Raw genomic sequence first — 12172 nt, forward strand, 5'->3', positions numbered from 1 at the left:
CCAGTCCAGGTAGCATCCTGGTAAATCTCCTCTGTACCCACTCCAAAGCATCCACATCCTTCCTATAAATGAGGCGACCAGAACTGGACACAGTATTCCAAGTGTGGTCTAACTAGAGTTTTATAAAGCTGCAGCAAAACCTCACGGCTCTTAAACTCAATCCCCCTGTTGATGAAAACCAACACACCATACATCTTCTTACCAACCCTATCAATCTGGGTGGCAACTTTGAGGGAATCTACGTACCTGGACCACAAGATCTCTCTGTTCCTCCACACTTCCAAGAATCCTGCCTTTAACCCTGTATTCAGCATTCAAATTTGACCTTCCAAAATGAATCACTTCATATTTATCAAGGTTGAACTCCATCTGCCACTTCTCAGCCCAGCTCTTCATCCTGTCAATGTCCTGCTGTAACCTGCAACAACCCTCGACACCATCTCCAATTCCCCCAACTTTCGTGTCATTGGCAAACTTACTAACCCACCCTTCCACTTCCTCATCCAAGTCATTTATAAAAACCACAAAGAGCAGAGGTCCCAGAACAGATCCTTGCGGGACACCACTGGTCACCGACCTCCAGGCGGAATACTTTTCATCCACTACCACTCGCTGTCTTCTTTCGGCCAGCCAATTCTGTATCCAGACAGCCAAATTTCCCTGCATCCCATGCCCCCTAACTTTCTGAATGAGCCTACCATGGGGAACCTTATCAAATGCCTTACCGAAATTCATATACACCACATCCACTGCCCGACCTTCATAAAAGTGTCTCGTCACATCCTCAAAGAATTCAATGAGGCTTGTGAGGCATGACCTGCCCCTCACAAAGCCATGCTGACTATTTCAATCAAACTATGTTTTTGTAAATAATCTTAAATCCTATCTCAAAATCCTTTCCAATAGTTTGCTCACTACAGACGCAAGACTGATGGGTCTGTAATTCCCAGAGATTTCCCTATTCCCTTTCTTGAACAGGGGAACAACATTCGCCTCTCTCCAATAATCCGGTACTACTCCAGTGGACGCAAAGATCATAGCCAAAGGCGCAGCAATTTCCTCGCTAGCTTCCCGTAGTAACCTTGGGTATATCCCGTCAGGCCCAGGGGACTTATTTATCCTGATGCTTTTCAAAATTTCAAGCACATGCTCCTTCTTAATATCAACCTGTTCGAGTCTATTAGCCTGGTTTGCGCTGTTCTCATGAGCAACAAGGTCCTTCTTTCTAGTGAATAGTGAAGCAAAGTATTCATTTTGGGCCTCCTTCATATCCTCAGACCCTAGGCACAAGTTCCCTCCACTATCCCTAATCAGCCTTGCTCTCATTCTGATCATCCTCTTATTTCTCACACAAGTGTAGAATGCCTTGGGGTTTTCCCAAATCCTTCCCGCCAAGGCTTTTTCGTGCCCCCTTCTCGCTCTCCTCAGTCCATTTTTGAGTTCCTTCCTGGCTACCTTGTAACCCTCTAGAGCCGAGTCAGATCCTTGCTTCCTCAACATTACGTGAGCTTCCTTCTTCCTCTTGCCTAGAAGCTCCACTTCTCTTGTCATCCAAAGCTCCTTCACCTTACCATTCCTTCCTTGTCTCAGTGGGACAAAACAATTCAGCACTCGCAGCAAGTACTCCTTAAACAATCCCCACATTACTGTTGTATTCAGGATGGACCTGGGCATCCTTGTACATGAATCATAGAGGAAAGCAAATGTTATGCTATTTTTCTTTACAGCCTCACTCCATCCTCTGCAATCTCCTCCAGCTTCATATCCTCTCGTGTAGCTTTTCATGATTTTATTGAACCTTTGCTTCATTGACTCACCAACCCTGCAGCTCAAGCCGACAGCTATTTAGTTCTGTTTCTCCAGAACTCTCCCCATCCACCCCAGCAATCATTGCATCTTTCCACCTCTCTTTCCCTTAAAAATCTTTCAAGAAAACCTGATGTTTTGAACCAAACATTAACATATGAGCACATGAATTAGGAGGCCATTTGCCCCCTCAGGCCTGCTCTGCCATTTAAGAATATCATGGCTGGTCTGCTTGTGACATGAACTTCAATTTCCTATGCACTCTATTGTCAATCAAGAATCTAACCCAGCCTTGAAAACTATCAATAACCCGACCTCCTCCACTCTTGGGGAAAAGGATGGGATTTTTCACCAGTGCCAACCCCCCAACACAATATGTTTTGCGGTGTGTTTATCACTACATAGCATGCTGATTGTTCCTCTACCTTTTATCCAGTTGTGAGGAGCCTTGGAATCTTTATTTTATTATAGCTGAGTGCCCAAATATCTTAATTTATCAACAAAATACCTTCAATTGTGCCACACAGTTCAAACCATTGGAAGACATTCATTATACTTTATTAGATGAAATAATGGGTGCAATTTAACAGAAAAGTTTCCAAGTATTGTTGCGAGCAGGAACTGCCTCGAGCTTCCTGATGGTTGACCCAGTGAGCCGGTCACCGGTGTCAAACATTAATTGGGCCACTTAACGAGGCCCCACAGGCTTCATACCACAAGTGATTGTCCTGCCAGCTGATTTGCCAGGACCATGCCCGCCAGCTCCCCACAAACAAGTGGGAGCAGAACTTATATTGATCCCGCAGAGCAAACCCCAAACAGCACACAGTCATGCCACCATACAGACAAACTCCACAATTCGGGGATACAGGCCTGGCCAGAATGCTGGACAAGTTGGAGTCCAGACAGGATGATCTGTTCCGTGAGAGACTGCCACAGGGCAGTCAGTGCCGCCTGGGAGGAAGTGACAGTGGCAATCGGCTTGGGGAATGTCACCAGGAGGACCGGCACCCAGTGCCATAAGGAGATCAATTACCTCCACCGGGCAGCACGGCCGAGATGGCACCAGCCCCCCTCCACCCCCCCCCCCCCCCCCCCCCCCCGCGGCATGGATCTGGCACCACGCCCCTCCCCCCGCTTAATTATACGATGATTTTCCATGTGCCCCAGCCCACCCATGCCCAGCAGTAGTGCCCCACCCACCCCCCTCGCGATGCACTAAGAGTTTTGCTCAGAATCTTACCGCTGTACACCCACAGAAGTTGGCCCACAAGAGATGGGAAACGCAGGGTGCCAGACATCAGAGTTCTCATTCCCTACGAGGAACTGGCCCTGGAGGTCGCGGGGGCAGCCGAGGACAGATCGGTCACCGACGTACAGGCCGGTGTACGCCGTATAGGTGAGGATCCACCAGCCCCCAGTCAGATGACGTGTCACACGTGAATTGTTGATGCCAGACAGAATGATCCTTCCCTCCCACTGACATGTCTATTCCCCCGCAGAATCTCCATCCGATGGTCCTGGCCTATTCTCCCACAGAATCTCCATCCGATGATTCTGGCCTATTCCCCCACAGAATCTCCATTCAATGGTGCCGGCCCAACAGGGTTACCCTGCCCCCCATCGATGTGTCACAGCTGTCAATCCCACCATCCACCAATGCAGAGAGACACACCTTGATGGGCGAAGATTGTGTATAGGTTTCTCGGGCACAGTCTGGTAAGCACCATGCAATTGCTGATGCACATCAGGAGGAGCCAGGTACGCCCAGGCGAGACAGCAGTCAGAGGGCTGCTGGATCTCAGGGCCCAGCTGAGTCCAAGTCAAATATTGAGCCTATGAACCAGGTTTACCCAGACCTGTGACAAACGATAGGGTATGGCTACGAAATTCAGAAGGGGATGTCAGCAACATTCCAGCAGGTCCATAGCTGATTGGAGGAGTCCCAAAAGCTACAGAGTGAATGGTCACACACACAGGTCAGCTCAGGCTCGAAGGTGTTGGTTTGGGCATTTCATACCCGTTAGTGGGGTAGCTCCAGCAAGAAAGTGGTGCAGAAGCTGTCGAGAGAGAGGTTGTCCCCAAGATTGGCATGACTACTGGCTACCAGATCGAGCAAAAAAGTTAAAAACCTGGCTAAGGAGTTAGAGGGGGCCTGGAACGCAGCAACAATTGCGAGAATGGAGGAGGGGGAAGGGTTGTCGCCAGTGGGAAAGCCCCAGATGGAGCAGTTGATGGCCTTCATCAATGACAAATTTTGACCAGTGACTGGTCAAAAGCCATTGAGGGAGCAGTAGCACCTCTGAGGATGGATGGACCGTGTAAGAAGTGCCTTGAGGCAGAAGGGACCACGTATACACGAGGTGAAGAAGACGTGTCCGACCAGAGCGATCGGATCATGTCCCTGGAAGCAGAGGTGGGGATCCTGGGGACCTATGCAGGTCGCTGAGAGTGAAGGTCGAGGAACAGGAGAACGGGTCCAAGTTGCAGAACCTGCAAATTGTGAGTTTGCCAGAGGGTATGGAAGGAACGAGCGCCACAAAGTATGTGTTGAGGATGCTGGCCGGGTTGGTGGAGGAGAGGGTGCTGGACAAGGCCCCAGAGGTGAACAGGGCCCACAGGTCTTTTAAGCAGAAGTTGAGAGCAGGGGAGCTGCCACGGTGATTGCACAGTTGCACAAGTTCGTGGAAAAGGAGAAGATCCTATGGTGGGGCAGGGAGAAGTAAGACTGTGAATGGGAGAGGTATCATGCAAAGAGACATGCTGCATTTAACAGGGCCAAGGCTGTGTTGCACCGAAGGAAGTTTCGGCTTGGGGTACTGTACCCGGCGAAACTGTGGGTCACATTTGAAGGCTGGGAGTATTATTTCAAAACATAAGAAGCAAATAACTTTATAAGGGACCATAAACTGGGGGAGAACTGAGGGTTGGTGAGAGATGGAGGAGCTATATCTGCAAAGGTTGGATGTTATGGCTATTGTGTGTTGCCGGAGAGTGAGGGATTTTTCTTTGGGGAGTTATAAGTTTGTGGGGGGTAATTAACCCCCCCCCTTTCCCCAATACCCTCCCACCGTTTGTGGTGTTTTCCTTTTTGGAGAGGACAATTTGCGATTTTGGATGTTTTTTCTTTACGGATAAGGGGTGTGTATCATCTCCCTCAACCCCAGCAGCTCCTCCAATGCCTGCCTCCTCTCTTCCTTGGAAACTCCAACCCTTCCAAAAAATGTCCCATATCCCATTCCTCTCCACCTGGCTTGGCCCTGTACCCACTGGGTGAGGTGGCCAGCTGAGGGGCATTCAGGTGGGTAGGGGGGCCATTTGCACAGGCCAAGGAGGGACTGGTGGGGGGGACAGGCAAAGGGATGTGTAAGGGTGATCGAGTGGTGAGCTGCCCTTTGGCAGGTACTGCTGGTGAACGGAGGCAAGGTGGGGGAGGAGATCGCGGGGGGGGGGTGGAATCACGATGTGGCAGAGTTGGAGACTGAGCGTGGTCATGGGCGGTGAGCCATCGTGGATGGGCCCGGTTTAGGGTGGTATTAGAGGAGGCAGAGTCGGAAGGGGGTAATGGCAGACAGTAGAGGGGTGTGGAGGCGTAAGTCTCCATTAAAAAATGTATTGTGGAACATCCAGGGGTGAAATGAGCCAATTAAGAGGTCTCGGGTTTTTGCAACCTGAGGAGTTTGAAGGCGGAGGTGATCTTTTTACAGGAGACACAGGTCCAGGTGAAGGATCTGGTTAGTTTGCGGAAGGGATGGGTGGGACAAGTGTTTTACTCGGGGTTTAGCTCGAAGTGACAAAGGGTGGCCAGGGAAGTATAAGGGGAGCCCGGTGGTACAGTCGATGTTTAGGGTGTGGAATCAGCTGCGGAGACACTTTAAGTTGGAGGGGATGTCGGCGTTGACACCACTGTGCTGGCACCACAGGTTTAAGCCAGGGGAGATGGCTGGGATGTGGGGGAAGAAGTGGAAAGACAAGGGGTTGGTGAGGGACTTGTATTTAGAAGGGAAGTTTGCAGATCTGGAAGAGTTGCAGGAGAGGTTTGAGTTGCCGAGGGGAGTGAACTTCGATATATGCAGGTGAGGGGTTCTTCCAAGGGGTGGCCGATGAGTGCGAGAAGTCTGGGCGAGGGCCGGCGAATCATGCGCATATGTTCTGGGGGTTGCGAGAAATTGAAGAGATACCGGGAAGCGGTGTTTGGGACACTATCTGAAATTGTGGGGTGGAATTCAGGCCAGACCCAATGGTGGAGACCTGTGGGGTATTGGAAGTACCGTTGCCTCTCTAATTGCCCGGCAAATGATCTTGCTAAATTTGATACGGCCTGGCTGGGAGACTTGTACAACTTTCTCTGGTTGGAAAAGATTAAATTTGAGTTGAGGGGGTCAGTGGAGGGCTTTGAGACAAGGCAGGGGTTGTTCTTGACAACGTTTGAGGAACTGTTCATCGTGGGGGGGGTGGGGGGACAAAAGAGGAAAAATTGTACAAACTGTGGACTGAGAGTTTGTGGAGTGCGTTTTTGTTTCTGTTGCTGCTTTTACATGTTTGGAATAAATACATTTAAGGAAAAACAAAAGCCCATCCAAATGATGCACCATTCTTTCAATGCAAGCATAACAAGTCAGTTTCGCCTATCTTCATTTAATAATAATCTTTATTAGTGTCCCAAGTAGGCTTACATTATCACTGCAATGAAGTTACTGTGAAAATCCCCAGTCGTCACACTCCGACGCCTGTTCAGGCCCATTGAGGGAGAATTCAGAATGTCAAATTCACCTCACAAGCACGTTTTTCGAGACTTGTGGGAGGAAACTGGAGCACCCAGAGGAAACCCATGCAGACACAGGGAGAACGTGCCGACTCCGCACAGACAGTGAACCAAGCCGGGAATCGAACCCAGGTCCCTGGCGCTATGAAGCAACGGTGCTAACCACTGTGCTGCCATGCCGCCCATTTAAAATGAGGGCCAGTCAAAAATATGGCCAACTTCCTCCAAAAGGCATTGTACAGAATTATATTTTGGTCGTAACAAATTCAAGTTACCTCTGACTAGTGGTGTCACAGTATCAGACAGGGCACAGTTAGTAACACCTTTGCCACTTTAAGTCAGAACATTGTGGGTTCACGTCTCACTCCATGTCTTGAGCACAAACAAAATCTAGGCAGACACTCCAGTGCAGTCCTGAGGGAATGCTGTATTGTCCACGGTTTACGAGAGAGGTGGAACAAAATAAGTCAGGAATTAGTGGGAGATTAGCTATCTGATCTTTGCCAGTATTAGCATTTGCTTAGTCTTTAACACTATTACTACCCCGTTGTCTTCTATCCATGACATCTTTGTCAAATATCCCCTGAGCTCTAACCCATCCCTGATCGATTTTGCTTCACCTGCTCCACCCCTCGTCAACAGTATAAACCCCATTTCTACCTCTCCAGCTCTGAATAAGCCATATGGACTCAAAATGTCAACTATGTTTCTCGGTCCACAGATGCTGCCAGACCTGGATTTTAACACAAAAATATCAGGTCATTATCATTGCAGTTTGCGGAAGTTTACTGAGCGCAAATTTACCACTGCTTTTCCTACTTTTCAAGTACCTCATTGGCTGCAAAGTACTTTAGGACATCCTGAGGTCCTGAAAGGTATGAGTAAATTAAAATTTTCTTTGTAGAATGCACTTGCAAGATGCATTACTTTGTAACTCATTAAAAAGCTGGTTGCAGTGATGCTTTTATCACAAACTTTAAAACAAAATTGAAGGGATTATTTTGTTGGAAATCCTAGCAATATCGGGAGAAATATCCTGGCAATATGTTATGCAGCATGTTGATAAACCGCTACAGTATCCAGAGTTATGTGGATACTTTCCCTCTGTCTCTCTCCTACTCTTATTGGTAAAAGCGAATATACGTGTGCTCAACGCAATCGTACGGCAATGATGCTGTTAACAGCTTTAGGTGGGATTTAAAAAGCAATGAATCGACGAAATCTAAACACCCGATTAAGAAACAGAGAAAGCAAATAATCCAGTCAATTGAGAAAGCGATGTTTCTCGTGCATTTTATTGCTACACCCGGAAGTAAAACATGAACCGATCAAATTACTCGATATTGAACCATTCATTCCAACATCCCCTTCAATCGTGGTTCATCAACATCAACTACAAGAAAATCCCCTGACCACTGTATCAGTTCGTGGTTTAAATACCGTTCTGGCTCAATAATATCATTTTTTAAAAAGATTAGATTTAAAAACGGACTTTGTATTGGATTTCGTTTACAGTCAAAGCTGGCGGTAAGCAGCGATCGAAATACTGCCGGAAAACAGCAGATGCTTATGTTCTGACAAACCGATTTGGTGCAGATGAGATAGAGGAAAAAAAGTCAACACACTTCGCCCCACTATCCATGACAACGCACAATTTACCTGTTTAGCTCCAACAATCCACGAGAGATCGTCCCCGATAGGCCCTACGCCCTCTCAAACAGGGAAAAGGCTATGTGCATTCTAACTTATCAGGCAACAGGGAAGGAGGCGCTTATAAATTATAACAGCAAATAAGTTACTCCGAGTGGTCAGAGAAACCATCCTCGTGCTTCTCATTTGACTGCAACAGAATTTAAAATACTATCTTACTTTCCTGAGCTCCAGAATCGGAATGTCCAGAAACCAGACAAGAGAAATCATGTTCCCGTAACCATTTTAAATATACTGAATGGAATAAATTTCAATTGAAAAAAAATGAAATGAAAATCGCTTGTCATAAGTAGGCTTCAAATGAAGGTACTGTGAAAAGCCCCTAGTCGCCACATTCCAGTGCCTGTTCGGGGAGGCTGGTACAGGAATTGAACTGTGCTGCTGGCCTGCCTTGATCTGCTTTCAAAACCAGCGATTTAGCCCTGTGCTATACCAGCCCCTTCTAAAGTGGATCATGAAATATAATTACTTTTCAAAAGCTGCTGCTCTTGGTGCAATAAAATGTTCATTCAATAAATAGCAGTTTTTCTTTTTAATCTTTATGACAATCACATGGATTATTACCGTAAAATTATAACTTCAAACTACAGCATTGTAGCCTTAATGCTGAAGGTGAGGCTGAATGAATCGTGTTGTGAAAAGCTCTGAACTCACTAATATCTCTGTACTCCCAGCTGTGCGTTTGTAGAAATGGTGATGAAGCAGACAAGTTACAGCAAAATAAAAGCTGAAATATTTGGGAAAGCGATCAACATAACTAAAACAAACTATACAGTGTTATAGAATGTTCTAGTGTTAGACTGAAAGGTTGATTCAATTAATAATTAATTTAGCTAAGTTACATCTCCTACAGTTTCCACACGCAACAGACTGGGTCAGCATTTTGCTCCATTAATTTGTCGCTTCGATTTCAGTTCTCTTCTTCAACATCAAACCAACCCAAGCCAAAAACTCTTCATTCTCTATATTCAACATACTTTGCATACCAAGGGCACACTAACCAAGGCCAGCCATTCCAATCAGGTATTAATTTACTACGTTTCATCATTACTTCAAGATTCATTCTCATGGGCATTAGTCTAAAAAGTTAACAGGTTTATAAATAACTCAGTGCCAATGGTAAACCCTCTGCCTTCTGTGGCCTCCTCATTAAAGATCCTCAAATCCAGTATTTCACAAAAAATATAATTAATCTAGCCTGTGCTCAGCAGCAACCTGAATGAAAAAAGGCAGAACAACATGAGTCACTCCAAAACCATATGGTTGTATGCTGTAAAAATACTGGAAAATGTCATTGATGAGCATATGGTACTCTGCTTCAAATATGAATTGTACTCATCAGTTAACACCTGTCTCAACCTTATGCATTGTTTGTGGTAAATGAGTCTGTAGTTCAATCAGTTACAGTAGTTGTACAATTCATCACTATGGCATCAAAAGTCATGTCAAATTCCAGAGAGAATACAAACAACTTCCAGTTACATAGTAAAACAAAGTTCTCGATCATTAAAACATATGCGCCCTTCGGGTGAAACACCATTTCCCTCACTAAGTAAATCGATAACCTCACATATTACTCAGACATTCCCATTACCCTATTGAAAAATAACTGTTCAATTTTCATTTGATTTTACAGTAAGTTAATCATTCAACAGCAGATATTTCAGTTTCTGTGAAATTGATAACCTTCATATGATAGATAACATTTGGGAAACAAAATTAATTTTCTATTTGTCAGCTTGTCACCTGGTCCAGGCTCCAACCCCACATCAATTAACAGTAATCATCTTTTCCTCTCCCTCCCCAAACACATGTAGAGTAGGGAGGCATATGCCATCACACTGCCTTTAACATCACACTGCCTTTAAACTTCCTAGGAGTCTTATCCATATTATCATGTACTTTCCCCTTGTAAACAAAGTTCACCTTGCTTCCTTGTAATATCATATGCCAGCAGCTTCCATTCAACTTTGTTTTTGTTTTTTATATGTTTTAAGTGTAATGCAACGTCGGTGTTCATTTTTTTGTATTTATCGATACAATACCTTGAAATTGCCTTATTCAAGATGTCTTGAACCCTGCACTTGACACTAGCCTATTCTTAGAAGCACGTGAAAATATCTTAGACATGAAGTATTGACGCTGGAACTAGAAATTGTTTTGTTAATGTTCGCAGTGCCTTTGTAAATTGAAACCTCCGCGCCCTGTGTCTATTATAAATATATAAAAGATGCCTCTCACCCAATGCCACCTCACAGGCTTTGCGCAGCTGAGAGTGATGCGCCTTCTTCACCTCCTTGTCGGCCAAAATCTTCTCAAGCGCCCGAGTGAGAAACATATTCTTCGTCTTTTTCCCCTCGTACATGACGTGCTACCCACTCGAAGCGGCCCGAGACTCTTTTCCTCCTTCTCTCCTGTTGGATTTTTCGAATATGATTAATTTATTTATCTCTCTCCTTTTACCCCTGAAGAACAGCGCGAGTAGCAAAGGTGGGGGTGGCTGGGGCGAGGAGGAAAAAACGATGCCGGCGATCCGGACGGAGCTGGGAGCTGATGACAGTGATCTAGATTATTCGCCAGAGTTTGACGGCTTCTTGCGGGGGAGAGGGGTTGTGGTGGTGGCCGAGCTCCTCCATTAGCGAGCCTCCGCCGCCATGTTGGAAGGAAGCAGCGTCAGAGCCGGGCTGCAGCAGAGGGCGGAGCGCGCGGCGGCGGCTCCGGGCTCCCGGGATCGCGCGCGCTCACTTCCTCATCCACGGAGCAGCGCGCACCCGGGCGGGCGGTGCAAATGATGGCACACTTCCTCATCAACCTGCAACGCCACTTGTTTCGCAACATGTGCATAAATGTGGAAGAAAGAAGCAAAACACTTCTGGTGGAAAGTGCCCGCTTTCAATTCGCACGTATCTGCACCGAATGGCAGATTCTTGGTGGATCGGTTTCAATATCAGAAAGCTGGGCGAGAACAATACCACTCCAATTTCCGTCACTTGTTAAGGATTTCATTACAATACAGTTCCAAGAGATGAAACGGCTGCACGTTACATTTTATTTAAGGAGCTGAACCAATATTTTTAGAAAAGGGAGATAGCACCATCGCCATGCAAATATTTTAAACAGGATGGGGTGAGAGAAATAACACTAAAAGGTAAATTCAATTAGATAAGGCAGGGGCGGGGCGGGGCGGGGCGAGGCGATATTACAGAGTAGGCGGTCCTCAGTGATGGCTTGGATATGTGGCCGGAAGCTCATCTTTCTGTCAAATATGACAAGGTGCAAGAAATTGACACGATTTTCAATGACTACGTCTGGTTTCACAAAAGAGGGAAACAAAACAGACACTAATAAGGTGTGTAAAACATTCAATAGGATAGGAAAGAAATATGAAGATGCTGAACATATTTGAAAGAAGAGGCAGTGGCATAATGGTATTGTCACTGGATGAGAAATCCAGGGATCTCGGTTTGAATCCCACTCTGGTTATTTTGCATTAAAAACCCACCTGGTTCACTAATGCTGTCTTCTGCTGTCCTTACCCTGTCTGGCCTACATGTGACTAGGTCCACAACAATGTGTTGGCTCTTAAACGCCCTCTGAAATAGCCAAGCAAAGCACTCAGTTGTATCAAACCGCTAAAAAGCCGAGAAGGAATGAAACCAAAAGAGACCACACAGCAAGAACAAACTCAACCCTATTGACCTTGCAAAATCCTTACTAGCATCTATGGGCTAGTGCCAAAATTGGAGGAACTGTCCCACAGACAAGTAAAGCAATAGCCTGACAGTCATTCTCATGGAATTATATCTTAAAGATAATGTCTCAGACATCACCATCCCTGATTATGTCCTGTCACACCGGCAGGCACAGTGTATAAAGTCAGATGGGAAATGC

General features: G+C 46.1%; 1 protein-coding gene across 9 annotated transcripts in view; it reads right to left on the minus strand.

Annotated features, from left to right (window-relative positions):
• arfgef1 (ADP-ribosylation factor guanine nucleotide-exchange factor 1 (brefeldin A-inhibited)) overlaps positions 1–10967 on the minus strand; it is a 280401-nt gene extending 269434 nt beyond the window's left edge. For 8 of the 9 annotated variants that reach the window (XM_038809540.1, XM_038809538.1, XM_038809539.1 and 5 more), the window contains exon 1: positions 10523–10966. In XM_038809540.1, the coding sequence (XP_038665468.1) occupies positions 10523–10646 (124 nt within the window). In that variant the 5' untranslated portion in view covers positions 10647–10966. Of the gene's footprint in view, positions 1–10522 lie in introns of all 9 variants that reach the window. The other variant, XR_005462112.1, reaches the window with a different exon arrangement.
• Positions 10968–12172: the final 1205 nt, after the last annotated feature.

This window comes from Scyliorhinus canicula, chromosome 10, assembly GCF_902713615.1.
Source record: "Scyliorhinus canicula chromosome 10, sScyCan1.1, whole genome shotgun sequence".
Lineage (NCBI taxonomy): Eukaryota > Metazoa > Chordata > Chondrichthyes > Carcharhiniformes > Scyliorhinidae > Scyliorhinus > Scyliorhinus canicula.